Source organism: Mus caroli, unplaced genomic scaffold, assembly GCF_900094665.2.
Source record: "Mus caroli unplaced genomic scaffold, CAROLI_EIJ_v1.1 scaffold_10024_1, whole genome shotgun sequence".
Taxonomy (NCBI): domain Eukaryota; kingdom Metazoa; phylum Chordata; class Mammalia; order Rodentia; family Muridae; genus Mus; species Mus caroli.
Window position 1 is genome coordinate 19,365 of NW_018391414.1, and position 20,030 is coordinate 39,394.

Genomic DNA, 20,030 nt, shown 5'->3' on the forward strand with positions numbered 1-20,030 from the left:
GCCAGGGCCAAAAAATGGGAATGGGTGGGTAGGGAAGTGGGGGGGAGGGTATGGGGGACTTTTGGGATAACATTGGAAATGTAATTGAGGAAAATACGTAATAAAAAAATATTTAAAAAAATCTACATGATCATTTGATTAGATGCTGAGAAAGCCTTTGACAAAATACAACACCCCTTCATGGTAAATGATTTGGTAAGATCAGGAATTCAAGGCCCATATCTAAACATAGTAAAAGCAATATATGGCAAACCAGTAGCCATTATCAAACTAAATGGAGAGAAACTTAAAGCAATCTCACTACAATAGAGGCTACACAATGCTGCACACTCTGTCCCTGCATATTCAATATATTATTTGAAGCCCTAGCCAGAATTAGACAACAAAAGGAGGTCAAAGGGTTAGAAATGGAAAGGGAGAAGTCAAAATATCACTATTTGCAGATGATATGATAGTATTCTTAATTCCAAACATTCTACCAGAAAACTCTTATTGCTGATAAACAACTTCAGCAAAGTGACTGGTTATAAAATTAAGTCAACGGAACCAGTAGCCTTCCTCTGCTCAAAGGATAAACAGGCTGTGAAAGAAATTAGGGAAACAACACCTTTCACAATAGACACAAATAATAGAAAATGACTAGGTGTGACTCTAACCAAGCAAGTGAAAGATCTGTATGACAAGAATGTCAAGTCTCTGAAGAAAGAACTCTAAGAAGATCTCAGAAGACGTAAAAATCTTTCATGCTCATGTATTGGCATGATTAATTTAGTAAAAATGGCCATCTTACTAAAAGCAATAAACAGATTCAATGTAATCCCCATCAAAATTCCCACTGAATTCTTCATAGTGTTAGAAAGAGCAATTTGAAAATTCATTAGGAATAACAAAAATCTCAGAATAATGAAAACTATTCTCTACAATAAAAGAACTTCTGGAAAGAACCAGCATCCCTGATCTCAAGCTGTGTTATAGAGGAATAGTGATTAAAAACAAAAACAAAAAACAAAAACCTGCATGGTATTGGTATAGAGACAGGTAGGTAGATCAATGGAATAGAATTGAAGACCCAAAAATGAACCCATACACCTATGGTCCCTTGATCTTTGACAAAGGAGCTAAAACCATCCAGTGGGAAAAAGACAACATTTTTTTTAAACATATGGTGCTTTTTCAACTGGTGGTCCACATGTAGAAGAATTCAAATCAATCCATTCTTATCTCCTTGTACAAAGCTCCAGTCCATGTGGATCAATGGCCTCCACATAAAACCAGATACAGTGAATCTAATAACAGAGAAAATGGGGAAGAGCCTCGAGCACATGGGCACAGGGGAAATTTTCCTGAACAGAACACAAATGGCTTATACTCTAAGATCAACAATCAACAAATGGGACCTCATAAAATTGCAAAACTTCTGTAAAGCAAAGAATACTGTCATAGGACAAAATGGCAACCAATAGATTGGGAAAAGATCTTTACCAAGCTCACGTCTGACAGAGGGCTAATATCTAATGTATACAAAGAACTCAAGAAGTTAGACTCCAGAGAACTAAATACTTCTATTAAGAATAGGGTAGAGAGCCAAACAAAGAATTCTCAACTGAGTAATATTGAATGGTAGAGAAGCCCCTAGAGAAATGTTCAACATCCTTAGTCATCAGGGAAATGCAAATCAAAACAACCTTGAGATTCCACTTCACATCAGTCAGAATGGCTAAGTTAAAAAACACAGGTGACAGCTGATGCTGGCAAGGATATGGAGAAAGAGGAACACTCCTCCATTGCTGGTGGGATTGCAAGCTGGTACAACTATCCTGGAAATCAGTTTTGCAGTTCCTTAGAAAATTGGACATAGTACTACCTAAGGACACAGCTCTACCACTTTGGGCATATACCCAAAGGATACTCCAATATATAACAAGAACACATGCTCCACTATGTTCATAGCAGCCTTATTAATAATATCCAGAAGCTGGAAAGAACCCATATAGCTTCAAAAGAGGAATGGATACAGAAAATGTGGTACATTTACATAATGGAGTACTACACCCCTATTAGAACAATGACTTTATGAAATCTTTATGCAAATGGATGGAACTAGAAAATATTCTGAGTGAGGTTACCCAGTCATAAAAGAACACACATGGTATGTACTCATTGATAAGTAGATATTAGCCCAAAAGCTCAGAATATCGAAGATACAATTCACAGACCATATGAAGCTCAAGAAGAAGGAAGATTTCAGACCTTCTTCAGAAGGGGGACCAAAATACTCATGGGAGGTAGAGAGGCGGGAGAGGAAGGAAAAGCGAGGCAGGATCAGTAATGGGAGGAGACGGGGATGATATTCAGAGGGTCATGAATTTGAACACTAGTGTGTAGCAATGGTGGATGGGGAAGTGGGGGTAGCCATCAGAAAGTCCCAGTTGCCAGGACAATACGGGGGCTCCCACGACCCAACAGGGATGAAATTAGCTGAAATGCCCAACAAAGAGGTTGGAGAAACCTGTAGAGGCCATATTTAGAGGCTAGGCAAGGTTGGACTCATCTCCAAATTTTTAACTGAGAATGGCTCCTGTCTATAGGAAATATGGGGACAAAGTATGGAGCAGAGACTGAAAGAAAGGTCAACTAGAAACTGCCCACCTGGGGATCCATCCCATATATAGACACCAAGTCCAGACACTATTGTGGATGCAAGGAAGTGCTTGCTGACAGGATCCTGTTATAGCTATCTCCTGAGAGGCTCTGCCAGATTTTGACAAATACAAAGGTGGATGCTAACAGCCAACCATTGGACTGAGCATGGGGACCCCAATGGAGGAGTTAGAAAAAAGGGCTGAAGGAGTTGAAAGGGTTTGCAATGCCATAAGAAGAACCATAATATCAACCAACCAGACACACACTCCCTCAGAGCTCCCAGGGACTAAACCCCCAACCAAAGAGTACACCTGGAGGAACCCATATGGTCATCCCATATGTAGCAGAGGATGGCATTGTCTGGCATCAATAAGATAAAAGGCCCTTTGTCCTGTGAAGGCTAGAATCCCCAGTTTCAGGAAATGCCATAATGGTCAGCTGGGATTGGGTGTGTGGATGGGGGAGCACCTTCATAGAAGCAGGGGGAGGAGGGATAGCATAGGAGGGTTCTGGAGGGGAAACAGGGAAAGGGGATAACATTTTAAATGTAAATACATGAAATATCCAATAAAAAGAATTAGAGTAAGTTAAATTAATTTATTATTAATAGTATTACTATTGTTAATTGTGTGTGTTGATACATGAATGTCTTTATATGTGTTGCCTGAAATGAAGTGTTCAGATAAGGAATTTGGTTTTACATCAGAGATAATTTTTATAACGAACTCTTCCATGTACAAAAGTCAGATCCTTTTATTTTTGGTGTCACATTTATTCTAAGTCATAATAGATGTTATTTCCACATGGGCAATTTTATTGTTTTTTTTTTAAAGATTTGTTTTTATGTATATGGAGTTTTGCCTGCATGATTTTCTCTAAGTTGAGTCCATACACTATCAGTGGAAGCCAGAAGAGGGCCTCAGAGCTCAAGAACTGGAGTAATAGCAGGTTGTGAGCAGTTATGTCTAACTAAAAGGCACATTTCCCCTCACAGGAACAGGAAACCACTCCATCATGAGGTCATACAAATTGCTTTACCTTTTCTTTGCAATCTGAGAAAGCAACAGCATGGGAAAACTTTTGATGTTCTGAGCAGTTGCACATGGCCCGACTGGTAACATTAGCACACTGTTTGTATTTGCCAGTTTCCTGTAAGCAGAAGCAACAAATGCTGACTTGTTTTTATAATTTGTAGTTTTTCCAAAATAAGTGTTTAGAAAACATTCATTCTCTGAATAATAAAGTTTTGAGAATTTTAGAAGAAAATTCATTAATGATAAAATAAGAGGCATTGGGGGCATAGAGTGCTTGCCCAGGAGATGAGATTATGAAGGTTGTAATGTAACAATATTTCTGCATAATTCTTTCAGGTTATACATGTACATATTATTCATAAACATTGCACAAAAAGATACAATTTCCTTGTTGTGACTTTTGCTTTCACAGAGAGCTTCTTTGACTAGTGTGCAAGCCCATAGAGATACCATTTGCCATGTTCAGGGTGTAATTTTAGAGAATGGCAACCCATGCCTGGTAACACTAGAATTGCTGAACTGCACAACTGCCATATGCCATAAACCCTGCATTCAAAACCTTCTTAGGGGGAGATGTGGTGACACATATCAGCAAACTCAGCACTTTGAGTCAAGATGATCAGTAGTTCCAAGTCAGCCTTGACTAGATAGCAAGTTTTTGCTAACCCTCACTATACAGTAAGTCCTTGCTCAACAATACAAAACAAATTAAACAAATGATCAAATCTCCCTCTTAATTAATTGGTATGAATTAGGTATGTTTCCTATTTAACACTCAGGGAAATCATGGTGGGGAGATGTTGGAGGATTGGGGTATGCAGCCTCAGAGGTAACTTCTGCATGGGAACCAATTTGAAAACTGTCTGAGGGCCTAAAGATTTGTGACACAATGACAGCCAACTGAGAATTGCCACTTGGAAGACATGCTTGCTTGGGACCAATGGGACATGGGTTGAAGGGTGCTCCAGGAGAACTAATAAAGGAGATTTTGGAAGCATTCCATCCCCAACCCATGAGGCTGAGCATGGTCTAGAGGCAGATGGTCCAAGGTATAAAGCAGCAGGAGGAATCAATGTAAAGTAAGGATATCTAAGCAAAAACAACTTATGTCAAATGGAGGAACTTGGCATAGTAAGAAGACAGGTTCTTATCTTTGAAAGAAAATGTAGTTGGCGAACTCAGTGTCTTAGTGACTCACTGTTTAGAGCAGAACTTCTTGCCCTTAAATCCTAGATTAATTCAGCAGGAAGTGTGGTAATCTAGGAATAGTTCGTGTGTATAAGAACATTCATAAAATATGTATTATTAGCTTGTAAACTCTCTCTCTCTCTCTCTCTCTCTCTCTCTCTCTCTCTCTCTCTCTCTCTCAGCAGTGTCTATCTGAGGCCTCGGACATACTGTGTTACACAAGCTGTCCTCAAACTCCTGATGCTCCTGCCTTGGGATTCTCAGCTGCTGAGATTACATATGTATGGGCCATCATAATATACTCATTCAACAATTTCTGAACAGATGCTCTGTCAGATGCTGGCTGGAATACATGGGATATTGTAGGAACAGGTCAAAACAAATACAAACTTTGACTAGAATGTCCTGGGCCTTGGTTTGACCTTTAGTATCAGGAAAAACAAAGCAAACCAGAAAGAAATCAGTCTTGCTTTATGAGCTTACTTTCTTGTGGAGACTGAAGGACACAAACATAAAACTAGTAAGTGAAGTGTTAGAGCAGTAACGCATAGTTTGGAGAATATAGGAAGAAATAGGGAGTCAGGGATGGTAGAGATAGGGCTATCGTTGTACAGGGATTGGTCAGGGAAGGCCTCACTCTGAGCTGGGCATTAAAGCAAAATACTGACAAAGGTTACAGTGGGGTGTGACATATGGCAGAAGATGAAGGGGTGTTCTTGCAGCTGCAAAGGCCTGACTTGGGAACATATCAGAGAAACAGAAAAGAGGCCAACATGCCTAGGCTAGAGTGAGCTGGGGTGGGGGTGGGGGGCTGTCATGTTGAAGCATGATGAAAAGATAGGGCAAGGAGAAGGGGAAGTCTCTCGTTCCAGAACCTGATATGTATTTCTGTTTGGCTTAGTGTCTAGAACTTCAACACATCTGACAAAATCAAACTACAACTTGGATTTAGAGCAGAGACAATAATCCTTTTTCTGCATGGTCTGTCACCGCAGAATATAGGAATAGTGGGCTTTGTTTGCTTAGGACCAGAAGTCGTGTGATGTTTGAGTTTAACTATATTAGCACTATTCTCACCCTGAAACTTGACCAATGAACTGCACAAACCACCTAAGATCTCATTTACAAAAGGAAATTCTCCTTTGACTGGCCAGACTGGTCAAGGCCTTTGCTTTACATCTTACAGAGAGTCATCTGCCTTTGTCTCTAGCATGCTGGAATATTGTTCCCAACACATCCAAAGGAAATACATAAGGTAGATAAATCAACAAGTACAACAAGCTTTTTAAAAAGCCTCCTTATAAAACTTTGCTTAAGGCTAAATTTGACTTCATCTTTGACATAGTTGTAAATCGCATCTTTTAGCAATGTAATTTCATACATTTCAGAATCATATGACACTTAAGGTCCCCTTTTCTGAACAAAAGTGCTTAAAAAGATTCAACAGCAAGTAACTTTTTCTCTGAAAACTAACATTTCCCTCTGTTCCACTATGCTCTTCTAACCTCCAGAAAGGTGGCGGTCCAGTTCTAAGGAGCCAGCCTATATTGTAGGCATGATAGAGCAGGAATTTAAATGTGCCTATGCTAATACAAGGAGTTGCTGAAGACATGAGACAGCTGTAAGTTCTCTCCTTTGAAAACACAGTGCTCTTTATGTGTCTCCTTTGAGGTTTATTTGGGAGCTAAGAAGTCAAGGAGAGAGTCCATTGAGAATTCTTGGCTGCAAAATAGTGTCTGTGAGTAGCTGAAGTTATCAATGCAGTGGCTAAAAAAGGAGCAGCAGAACTCCTTGAGAAATATGAAAAATAGCTGAAGTACCTTATCCTATAACTGTGTCCATCTACAGTATAAATACTCTTTCAAAACTGTTAAGTCTGTACGTATACATGTATTAAGTATACATGGAGTGATTGTGTGTGTGCACATGAGTACATCTGTATAGTGCATTTGCATGCGTCTCTGTGTATGTGTGGCATAGGCACATTTAAATTCCTGCTCTATCATGCCTACAATATAGGCTGGCTCCTTAGAACTGGACAGCCACCTTTCTGGAGTTTGTTATGGTGTCTGGATAGAGTCCAGAGTAATCTAGCTGGAATCAATTCTTTCCTTGTACTACTTCCTAGGGGGTCAAGCCTGAGATTCAGGCTTGATGGCAAGTACCCATATCAGCCAACCTATCTAAATGAGGACCACTGTCCTTATTTTTTAAAATATGAATCAAACACTGCAGAAGTTCATTTATAGACAGATTATTTACCTTTGACTTGTGAAATTGATTTCTCGGTATGGGTTTGCTAGGGTCTGCATGATAAAAATTATCTGTGAGTGGAATAGAAATTCCCATATGGGATGGAGGTCTGTAGTTTATCTGCAAGGGATTAAGCAAAGGAAGAGGGCTATGTGTTATTATTCATCACCTCATAAGTGTTTTGTTTTTTCCATACAACCGTTCTGGACAAATACTTCACTTTCAACTGCAGGTACTATAAATATTTCACCACTTCACTTTCTCTCCCACTCAGTTTCTGTAATTTCAGAGACCTGACTCTGTGATGATGTAATATGGATTTTGTAAGGAAGTGAAAATGACTTTTAGTACTTAAAATAGGTTTCATAAAGTTAATGGAGGATATTTCTAAGCATTTTTAGCGAAGAGTCAGAGATGCTGTTAGATCACAGTTTCAAGTTTTGATTATTTCTTTTCTATCACAGACCTAAATGTAGTACATCAGCTAATTTTTAGTTGTTTTTTTTTTTCAGGTACAACTTTCTTTATTATGTTTTTCATTTTGTTTTTAAATTAGTAAAAGAAAGTCCTAGAAGCTGCAGTGATCCGAGCAGTAGGAATTTTGCGCATTCACCTTTTGTTTAAGTATGTTTAAATTATCACACCGAAGGCACATTTCATTTGCATGAAGTATGCACCATACAAACTAATTTTAGTTATTTACCCCCACCCCAATCCCGGGAAGAAAAAAAAAAACCTACTCTGGAAGATAATTTTCATTGAAATGTAATCAAACTTTGTTAAGTGGATTGTGACAAGAGTATAATTGATATGAAAATAACATTTTAACATTCGGCCATCAACTTTATAAAATCATTTGCTATATAAAATTTTGCAATTTTTAAAGGTATATTCTATCTTCATATTAACCTCAGAATTAAAGCATAATGAGAGAACTTCTGGGACAAGGTCCTACTATAGGCCTTCATCCTCAGCCAGGAGGTGGAGCTGATCCTCAATCCTCTGTGTAACTTCCTTGTCAGAGGAGAGATTGCCTCCAGGGAGTGCTCTGACTTCAGGATTCAGGGGAGATCACCATTTTCTCTTCTGTGTCTCCATAAGGCTGGTCATCCCAGAAGAGAGCACAGGCCACAGAAGCAACAGAGCTTCTGGGAGAAGGTCCTACTACTAGCCTTCATCCTCAGCCAGGAGGTGGAGCTGATCCCCAGTCCTTTGTGCACTGGTCTTGCTAGGAGAGAGCTGGTCTCCCAGGAGTGCTGATACAGGCTTACAGACTCACAGGAGGTACAAGTTTCAGTCAGAGACAGCTAGATCATCTAACACCAGAGATTACCAGATGGTGAAAGGCAAATGTAACAGAAACCAAGAATACTAGGCATCATCAGAACCCAGTACTCCCACCACAGTGAGTCCTGGATACCCCAATGCACCAGAAAAGCAAGATACAGATTTAAAATCATATTACATGATGCTGGCAGAGGACTTTAAGAAGGACATTAATAATTCCCTTAAAGAAATACAGGAGAACCCATCTAAACAGGTAGAAGTCCTTAAAGATGAATCACAAAAATCCCTTAAAGAATTATAGGAGAACACAGGTAAACAGGTAGAAGCCCTTAAAGAAGAAACATTAAAACCCCTTAAAGAAGTACAGGAATACACAAGCAAACAGGTGAAGGAGTTGAACAAAACCATCCAAGATCTAAAAAATAGAAGTAGAAACAAATAAAGAAATCACAAAGGGAGACAACTCTGGAGATAGAAATTCTAGGAAAGAAATCAGGAGTCATAGATGCAAGAATCACCAACAGAATACAAGGAGGAGAGAATCTCAGGTGCAGAAGATTCCACAGAAAACATGGACACAACAATCAAAGAATATACAAAATGCAAACAGATTCTAAGTCAAAACATCCAGGAAATCCAGGACACAATGAAAAGATCAAACTTAAGGATAATAAGTATAGATGAGAATGAAGATTTTCAACTTAAAGGGCCAGTAAATATCTTCAACAAAATTATAGAGGAAAACATCCCTAACCTAAAGAAAGAGATGCCCATGAACATACATGAAGCCTATAGAAATCCTAATAGTTTGGACCAGAAAAGAAATTCCGCCCAACACATAATAATCAGAACAACAAATGCACTAAATAAAGACAGAATATTAAAAGCAGTAAGGGAAAAAGGTCAAGTAACATATAAAGGCAGGCCTAGTAGAATTACACCAGACTTCTCACCAGAGTCTATGAAAGCCAGAAGATCCCAGACAGATGTTATGCAGATCCTAAGAGAACACAAATGCCAGCCCGTGCTACTATACCCAACAGAACTCTAAATTACCATAGATGGAGAAACCAAAGTATTCCATGACAAAACAAAATTTACACAATATCTTGCCAAAAATCAAGCCCTACAAAGATAACAGATGGAAAACACCAACACAAGGAGGGAAACTACACTCTAGAAAGGACAAAGTAATCTTTCAACAAACCCTAAAGGAGATAGCTACAGAAACATAATTCCACTTCTAACAACAAAAATAACAGTAAATAACAATCACTTTTCCTTAATATCATTCAACATCAATGGACTCAAACCCCAATAAAAAGATACAGGCTAACAGACTGGCTATACAAACAGGACCCAACATTTTGCTGCATATAGGAAACCCACCTCAGGGACAAAGACAGACAGTACCTCAGAGTGAAAGGCTGTAAAACAATTTTCCAAGCAAATGGTCCGAAGAAACAAGCTGGAGTAGTCACTCTAATATTGAATAAAACCAACTTTCAACCTAAAGCAATAATAAAAAAAAAAAGACATGGAGGGGAACTTCATACTCATTAAAGGTAAAATGTACCAAGATGAACACTCAATTATGAACATCTATGCTCCAAATGCAAAAGCATCCACATTCATTAAAGAAACTTTAGAAAAGCTCAAAGCACACATTGCACTGCACACAATAATAGTGGGAGACTTCAACAGCCTACTTTCAGAAATGGACAGATCCTGGAAATAGAAACTAAACAGAGACACAGTGAAACTAACAGAAGTTATGGAACAAATGGATTTAACAGATACCTATAAAATATTTTATCCTAAAACAAAAGGATATACCTTCTTCTCAGCCACTCATGTTACCTTCTCCAAAACTGGCCATAAAATCAGTCACAGAACAGCATCAACAGATACAAAAATATTGAAATAATCCCATGCATCCTATCAGATCACCATAGACCAAGGCTGATCTTCAATAACAACACAAATATTAGAAAGCCAACATACATGTGGAAGCTGTACAAAACTCTACTCAATGATTAATTTGTCAAGGAAGAAATAAAGAAAGAAATTAGAGACTTTTTAGAGTTTAGTGAAAATGAAGCCACAACATACCCAAACTGATGGGACACAATGAAAGCAGTCCTAAGAGGAAAATTCATAGCTCTAAGTGCCTCCAAAAATAAAATGGAAAGAACATATACTAGCAGCTTGATAGTACACCTAGAAGCTCTAGAACAAAAGAAAGGAAATTTACCCAAGAGGAGTAGAGGGCAGGAAATAATCAAATTCGGGGCTGAACTCAACCAAATGGAAACAAAAAGAACTATACAAAGAATCACCAAAGCAGGAGCTGGTTGTTTGAGAAAATCAAGAAGATAGATAAACCCTTAGCCAGACTAACTAGAGGGCACAGGGACAGTATCCTAAGTAAAAATATCAGAAATGAAAAAGGAGACATAACAACAGATCCTGAGGAAATCTAAACCATCATCAGATCCTACTACAAAAGGCTATATACTCAACAAAACTGGAAAACCTGGATGAAATGGACAACTTCCTAGACAGATACCAGGTACCAAACTTAAATCAGGATCAGATTAATGATCTAAACAGTCCAATATCCCCTAAAGAATTAGAAACAGTCATTAATAGTCTCCCAACTAAAAAAGCCCTAGGACTAGATGGGTTTAGTGCAGAGTTCTATCAGATCTTCAAGGAAGATCTAATTCGAATTCTCCTCAAACTATTCCACAAAATAGAAACCGAAGGTACTCTACCCAACTCGTTCAATGAAGCCACAATTACTCTGATACCTAAACCACATTAAGACCCAACAAAGAAAGAGAACTTCAGACCAATTTCCCCTATGTATATCGATGCAAAAAATACTGAATAAAATTCTTGCAAACCAAATACAAGAAAACATTAAAATTATCATCCATCATGATCAAGTGGGCTTCATTCCAGGGATGCAGGTATGGTTCAATATATGGAAATTCATCAACATAATCCACTATATAAATAAACTCAAAGACAAAATCCACATGATCATCTCATTAGATGCTGAGAAAGCATTTGACAAAAATCCAACACCCGTTCATGATAAAAGTCTTGGAAAGATAAGGAATTCAAGGCCCATACCTAAACATAGTAAAAGCAATATACAGCAAATCAGTAGTCAACATCTAACTAAATGGAGAGAAACTTGAAGAAATCCCACAAAAATCTGGGACTACACAGGGCTGCCCACTCTCTGCCCAATATAGTACTGAAGTCCTGGCCAGAGCAATTTGACAACAAAAGGAGATCAAAGGGATACAAATTGGAAAGGAAGAAGTCAAAATATCATTATTTGCAAATGATATGATAGTATATATAAGTGACCCCAAAAATTCCACTAGAGAACTCCTAAACCTGATAAACATCTTCAGTGCAGTAGCTGGATATAAAATTAACTCAAACAAATCAGTAGCCTTTCTCTACACAAAGGAAAAAAATCAGGTAGAGAAAGAAACTAGGGAAACAATACCCTTCAAAATAGTCACAAATAATATAAAATACCTTGGTGTGACTCTAACTAAGCAAGTGAAAGATCTGTATGATAAGAACTTCAAGTCTCTGAAGAAAGAAATAGAAAAAAGACCTCAGAAGATGGAAAGATCTCCCATGCTCATGGATTGGCAGGATTAATATAGTCAAAATGGCCATCTTGCCAAAAGCAATCTACAGATTCAAGGAAATCCACATCAAATTCCAACTCAATTCTTCAGACTTAGAAAGAGCAATTTGCAAATTCATCTGGAATAACAAAAATCCCAAGACAGCAAAAACTATTCTCAACAATAAAAGAACTTCTGGTGCAATCACCAACCATGACTTCAAGTTGTACTACAGAGTAATTGTGATAAAAACTGCATAGTACTTGTTCTGTGACAGGCAAGAAGATCAATGGAATAGAATTGAAGACTCAAAAATGAATCCACAAACCTATGGTCACTTGATCTTTGACAAAGGAGCTAAAACAATCCAGTGGAAAAAAGACAGCATTTTCAACAAATTGTGCTGGCTCAACTGTTGGTTAGCATGTAGAAGAATGCAAATTAATCAGTTCTTATCTCATTGTACAAAGCTCAAGTCTTTGTGGATCAAGGAACTCCACATAAAACCAGAGACACTGAAACTTATACAGGAGATAGTGGGGAAGAGCCTGGAAGATATGGGCACAGGGAAAAAATTTCTGAACAGAATACCAATGTCTTGTTCTGTAAGATCAAGTATTGACAAATGGTACCTCATAAAATTGCAAAGCTTCTATAAGGCAAAGGACTCTGTCAATAAGACAAAATGGCAACCAACATCTGATAGGGGGATAATATCCACTATATATAAAGAACTCAAGAAGTTGGAGTTCAGAAAACTAAGCAACCCCATTAAAAATGGGGTACAGAGCTAAACAAAGAATTCTCAACTGAGGAATAACTAATAGATGAGAAGCATCTTAAGAAATGTTCAACATCCTTAAACATCAGGGAAATGCAAATCAAGACAACCCTGAGATTTAATTTCACATCAGTTAGAATGGCTAAGATAAAAAACTCAGGTGCCAGCAGATGCTGGTGAGGATGTGCAGAAACAGGAACATTTCTCCATTGCTGGTGGGATTGCAAGCAGGTACAACCACTCTGGAAGTCAGTTTGGCGGTTCCTCAGAAAATTGACCATAGTACTACCGGAAGATCCAGCAATACCACTCCTGGGCATATACCCAGAAGATGCTCCAACTTGTAATAAGGATACATGCTCCACTATCTTCATAGCAGCCTTATTTATAATAGCCAGAATCTGGGAAGAACCCAGGTGTTCCTCAACACAGGGATGGATACAGAAAATGTGGTACATTTACACAATGGAGTACTACTCAGCTATTAAAAACAATGAATTTATGAAATTCCTAGGCAAATGGATGGATCTGGATGATATCATATTGAGTGAGGTAACCCAATCACAAAAGAACACACATGTCACTGATAAGTGGCTATTACCCCAGAAGCTCAGAATTCCTAAGATACAATTTGCAAAACACATGAAACTCAAGAAGAAGGAAGACCAAAGTGTGGATACTTCAATCCTTCTAAAAGCGGGAACATGATACCCATGGAAGGAGTTACTGAGACAAAGTGTGCAGCAGAAACTGAAGGAATGACCATCCAGAAAGTGCCCCACCTGGGGATCCATCCCATAAACAACCACCAAACCCAGACACTATTGTAGATGCCAACAAGAGCCTGCTGACAGGAGCCTGATATAGCACTCTCCTCAGAAGCTCTGCCAGTGCCTGGTAAATACAGAAGTGGATGCTCACAGTCATCCATTGGATGGAGCACTGGGTCCCCAATGAAGGAGCTAGAGAACGTACCCAAGGAGCTGAAGGGGTTTGCAGCCCTATAGGAGGACCAACAATATTAATGAACAAGTACCCCAGAGCTCCTTAGGACTAAACCACGAATCAAAGAAAACACGTGGTGGGACTCATGTCTTTACTGCTTATGTAGCAGAGAATGGCCTAATTGATCATCAATGGGAAGAGATCCCTTGGTCTTGTGAAGGTTCTATGCCCCAGTTTCGGGGAATGCCAGGGTCAAGAAGCAGGATTGGTTGTTTTCGGGAACATGGCGAGGTGAGAGGTTATAGGGGATTTTCAGAGAGGAAACTAGGAAAGGGGATAACATTTGAAATATAAATAAGGAAAATATCTAATAAAAAAAAGAGAAAGAAAAGCATAATAAGCATGGGGAAAAAAAGGAAAAGAATGCAGCCAAGTGTTAAGTCATGAAGGTAGAGTATATACTTATTCTCGTGCAGAATTTCACAGGGCCAACAAAGTAATAGGCTTTATTGTTCACTTACACCGGTGAAGTGGAATTTACACACTTATTAGTTGCATTAAATGCACCAAATCACCAAATAAAGCTTCTAAATTGACACCGTAAGGCACCACCTTAAGTTTTCCAGGCTGGAACTGGACATAATTTTAAAACGGTTTCTTAAATTTATTCATTTTTTTAAAAAACATAACATGAGGAATATGTTAAAACTGGCATAATAGTTCAATAGAATAAGTATTCCAGATTTTGGGAAGGATGAAGAGGAATATATTCAGAACTCTTCACTAGAATGCCCCCAACTTGACCACAGTAGATTAATGATGTTCTTTGTGGATGGGGTTAGTCAATAACACCAGCTTAATGGATCTTTCTTTCTGCACCAAATCCCATTGAGTTATCTGGTCCCCTTGGCTGACAAAGAACCATTAGATGTGGAGCACTGGCATCATAATCCACATTAAAAAACAAAACAAACAAAACAAAACAAAACAAAACAAAAACCTACCACAACTAAATAAATGGCTGGGCAGATGGCTCTATTGGTAGTGTCTGCCACTCAATGTGAGCACCATCCTACATTTGGATCTTGGTCACCAAGTGCAAACCAACTGTGGTATTACTAACCTATAAGCCCAATGCTGGGGGCAAAAGAGGCTGATCCAGGGAATTGTTGTCCAATCTAGGGAAAGTGGTGACATCTAGGCTCAGAAATAAGGCAGAGAAACAATTGAGGAAGTCATTGTGTTGTTAACTACTGGCCTATACATGAGCCTGCATGGCCAAGCACACCTGCACACACATACCTGCACACACACTTATTTCCACATGTATGTGCTGGCCTTTCTCATATACACAAAGACAAAAGGAAAAGACTCACAGATACTATGAAAACAAAAGCAAAAATTATTATATTGAAATGGGACTGTTCACAGGAGAATTGAAACTTCAAGTTCAACATTTTGAGACTTTTTTCTGAGGAAAACCAAACAAAGCAAAACACCTAAACCCAAAGAGAAATAGAATCAATCAGACCCATTAGCATGAGACTAGTCATTGTAAACCAAAATAGCTGCATGTATAACAGATGCCCATAATCATACCATCATCCTATTAATAATTGATTACTAGTGATGAGAAAAGTTAGTAAGAAAAACAATTATTTCAGAAAGTTTTCACAGCTTAGAAAAGAATCCTCACCATCATGTTCTCAAAATGACCCAGGGTTTGAAAAATGATGGAAATGCTAGAGCTACCAGATCAGAAATGCTAACAGAATGGCCAAAGCCTCACCCAGGACACACACACCACTTGTTCTCTTAAAGGTGCTGTAGCTAGGTTTCTTACCGGCAGAGTTTTGATCATATTGAAACCCCGACTGTCCTTGTGAACTCCACTAATCCAGTCTTCACGTGGTATGTGCCTGCCAGGAGTGTGGTGCATAGTCCTGAGGTAACTGCAGCTGCTCTTTATGGTTGGCAGCAGTGTAATAGCATAGCATATACTTGATCCCTCCCAAAGAACCAGTGCTATTGAAGTGGAACCCTGCAAAGATCCAAAAATGAAGTTTAGAAGCCTGGAAACATCCAAACTACATTGTTTTTCAAAGATCCAGAGAATGACCTATGATAGTTGTATTTTTGGTTATGAATAGATGGGTTTATTAACCACATAGCAAGCTAGCCAAAGGAAAAGAATAAATGACAAGAAGAACCACAAAATATCAAATCAGGTATTCAAAATTTCTGATGAAAGTAGTCTTATCTTTTGTTTATTTGTTTGGTTTGTTTTTTCGTACTCTTTCTTACACTTGTGTGTGTGTTATGTAGCTCAGAGGACAACTTGCATGAATTGGTTCTTTTCTCTTTCCTTGACCTTCCAAGTACTGGGACTATAAGTGTACATTAACATACATGGTATATGTGGTGCTGGGATATAACCCTGGGCTTCATGAATGCCTAACAAGCACTTCACCAGGTGAGCCATAGTGTTTCTCTTGAAGTGTTAAATATTGCTTCTTTTTATTCTAATGTAAATATTTCATAATATTGTGACCTAGGCACTTATTTTCAAGTCCTATCTCTATTAAATTTGGATGTTCCTAATCATCCTCTATTTGGGAGAAATTTTCTTCTGTAATTTCTTTGAACAAATTTTCTACGTAATTTAATTGCACCTCCATACCTTTTCCTATCCTGTGGATTCTTGAACTTGGTTCATGATCAAGTTGTCAAGTCACAGAATCCTTGAAAATTATGGGCATATGTGACTGACTGGTTATATTTCCTTTATTGCTATGTGATTGTATTATTTCCTGGACTGGACCTGTTCTTCAATCTCACATGTCTTTCTCTGCTGGGTCAAGGATACTGGCAATGCTTTAAGCTATGTTTTTAGATATTGAAAATATTCATCTCCAATATTTGAAGTAGTTTTTTTTTATTTTATATTTTTAAATCACATTTTTCTTGCTAAATTTCTTGTGCATGATGCCAACTGTCTTTTTGAGCACCAGAACTGACTTTTTTGTGTTATTCATTTGCTTACTTGAGCCCTCCTTCAGATTACTAGTCACTTTTAACCATTTCCTTTGAAGTCTCTGTCTGGGCCTTTAACTATTTTGGTATCTTTGAATTTTTTTACTCAGGAGTTGGGATCTTTTACTTTGAATTTGCTTACTCCAGAGTTGGGATCTTTTAGAACTATCATGCTGCTTTGTCTTTTCACGTTGTGTTTTTGAGATGTGATTGTGCATCTACTGGGGTGGATATGTTGTCTGACTTTATTTGGGATTATTCTTGGTGGGTAGCATTAAACCTCTGCTTTAGTTTCTGTTCTTGAAGTGACAAAACCAACCAAACAACCAAAGAAAACCTTTTGCAAAAGCATCTTTAAAAAGTCTAGTCTGTCATCAAAGGGGGGGGGGTTAACGTGGCAGGGACCTGAATGGAGATAGTCCATGACATGTATAAGCAAGGGTAGAGAGCAAGGGCCAGAGAGTGGCTCCATGATTAAGAGACCTCACTCACTGCTCTTTAAAAGAACCTTGATTCTGTTTCCAGAAGCCATGTGGTAGTTCCAAACCATCTGCACACCTAGTTACAGGGTATCAAACATCCTCTTCTAGTCTTTGAGAGCATCAGATACACACACACACACACACACACACACACACACACACACACACACACGTATATACGTGAAGGCAAAAAACCAAAAGTACCTCCTTACAAAAGAGAAGAGAGTAATGAAGGAATGCCCCCCGTTTAGTGCTCACTTCATAGATCTTCATTCAGTCCATTGTCCAGCCCATGGAATGCTGCTGCTCTATCTAGGGTGGGTATTGTCCCTTCTGGTAACCTAACTAAAAGAATTTTTCTAAGCATGCTCACAGGTCAACTTAGTCTAGACAAAGTTCACTGAGACCCTTTTCTCAGGTGATTGTAGATTATATCAAGTTGGTAGTGAAAGCTGACCATTAGAGCCTTAGCATTAAAGAAACAAACTGTCATATTAGTAGCGCCATCAAGCTAAATCAGATATAGAAATATAATAAAATATATTAATTAAGGCCAGGTACTATATATCAATAATCATATAAAATAAAGTGGCCCAAAATAATGTAGAGTGAGGTTTAAAGTTCAAAATAATAAGCTAAAATATAAAACAATAAGGGGCAGAGGATGGGGAAAAGAAAAAAGGTGGAAAATAGAGAGAAATTGTGATTAACAATTTAGAGAACACAAAAAGTTAACTTAGAAAAGAGGTTTAAAAATGTAAAAGCAGAAAGTATTTTATTTTTTATTCTTTTAAGATTCTCTTACTATGTAGCCCTGTATGGCCTGGATCTCAGTATGTAGACCAGGCTGGCCTCAGATTCCCATATATCTGTCTGTTCCTGCCCCCAGAGTTCTGGAATTAAAGGTATATACCAATTCTGACCAGATTTGATATTTCTAACTTTTATCATAACCTCCACCCTGCCTTACAAAATACTACACATATTAAATGTGCTTACTTATCCTGGATGAAAGGATGCAGCTTCTCTTTCATAGCTCTAAGTCAACATTTTCTATATCTAATAAACTGCTTTGTAATAATAATAATAATAATATAATGCTTACTTTTTGAAAAAATCTTCCAGATATGTAAATATTTAGATAATAATTTTCATTGAGGTCAAAAACACCTTGTGTCTTAACTTCCACCAATCCTGGGTTTCCAACCACCATACTGACTGGAGGGATAGGAAATGTTGACATAGCTATGGAATCAGTGCCAACAGTTAATATTGCATAATGAAAATTTTAAAAACATAATTTAAAAATTTGTAAAAACAGCTTAATAATGATTGGCAACTTTAGTAATTCTTAGAAAAATTTACCTTCAGAGACATTTTCGTCAGAAAATATTTTTTCTCTTCCATTCCTCCTTGCTCACCCAGGTTCTCAGATGGATAGCAAGGTCGCTTGGGTATTGCTGGTTATGTTTCCCACTAGGCATGTACTTGTAGGTACAACTATGGAGCTACAACTATGGAGCTGAGGAAGCTGATGCCTGTTAAATGACTGTTAGTATCCTTGCAAAGTTTTATGTGTGATGAGAACTAAACTTGGTTCTCTGCAAGAGCCATGTGAGTCTAGTGTTCCTTTCAAAGATTTCCTGGTTTGTGATAAATTCCACCAGAGAAATTTAAGGAAGCAGAAAAAAAAAACAAACTAGTCTCTCTGACTCACTTTTTAAAGGTAATCTGGGGTAGTCCTTGCTCATTGTAACACTATGTTTTCTGCCCTGTGGCATTTCTAGCTGCCACATCCAGTTATGAACAATGCATGACCTTGGACCTGAAGTGAGCTTACCCAAAAATGTACCCCTCTTAAAACAGTCCTAGGTGAAGTATGTATAATTTTCTCAGTAAGAGGTTTTTCTGCTTTCATTTTCTGCAGAGACTTTCCTTAGGAATTTATTTCAACTGGATTTTTACTTGCTGGAAGAAGACAGCCTTTTCTTCACATTGGCATCTCCTGGCATTGTTTATTAGACTCGGACCCACAGAGGTAAATCTGAGGCAGTTACAGATAGGCAGGGCCCAGAAGGCAAAGGAACTTGAGGCCCCTTATCTCTTAATAGATTAGTGTTACCCATGGAGATTAAAACATTGTGAAGTTTGGATTTCATACATTAATATCTTTACACTTGAATCTATATAGATAAGACCTTTGCTGCAGTGTGGGTGGTAACAGTTGCTCATGCTCCTTTGTAGAGCCATACAAGCTTTGCGAAAAGCATTGACTCTTTACTTGAACTTGCAGATATCTGAAGAGTATCTCAAGTGGGATGAGAAGTTTGACATCTCTGTCTAGCCGTCCCAGAACAGGCACCTAGAAACTTCTTTTGTTAAAAAGCATGGGCTTCCACTGAGGTCCCACCAGGAAACTAAAAGTCTGGCACTCCCACCTACATTTCATATCTGTCCTTTACTTTGGTTCAGACACCTGCTTAACTTTGCATGCACATATTAATTGTTCAAAGAGTGTCCATAAACAAAGAAGCAATCAAATAGGGAGTAAAATATGATGCTCTGTTTTCCATACACAGATGTCTTAGGGCTTCAGAGAAACATCAGATGCTGTGTCTCTCATCCCAAAGGCCGACTCCTGCTTGTCTGCCTTTTCATGGCCCTTCTTCCTTCCTTCCTTCCTTCCTTCCTTCCTTCCTTCCTTCCTTCCTTCCTTCCTTCCTTC

General features: G+C 38.3%; 1 protein-coding gene across 1 annotated transcript in view; it reads right to left on the bottom strand.

The window, feature by feature from the left end:
* Positions 1 to 20,030, bottom strand: part of LOC110289168 (cation channel sperm-associated protein subunit beta) — a 51,169-nt gene that overhangs the window by 10,474 nt on the left and 20,665 nt on the right. Inside the window, exons 3-6 of the mRNA XM_021155337.1 lie at positions 18,411 to 18,550; positions 15,634 to 15,831; positions 7,128 to 7,238; positions 3,682 to 3,792 (exon numbers count right to left, since the gene is read on the bottom strand). Of these exons, the coding sequence (XP_021010996.1) occupies positions 3,682 to 3,792; positions 7,128 to 7,238; positions 15,634 to 15,831; positions 18,411 to 18,550 (560 nt within the window). The remainder of the gene's footprint in view (positions 1 to 3,681; positions 3,793 to 7,127; positions 7,239 to 15,633; positions 15,832 to 18,410; positions 18,551 to 20,030) is intronic.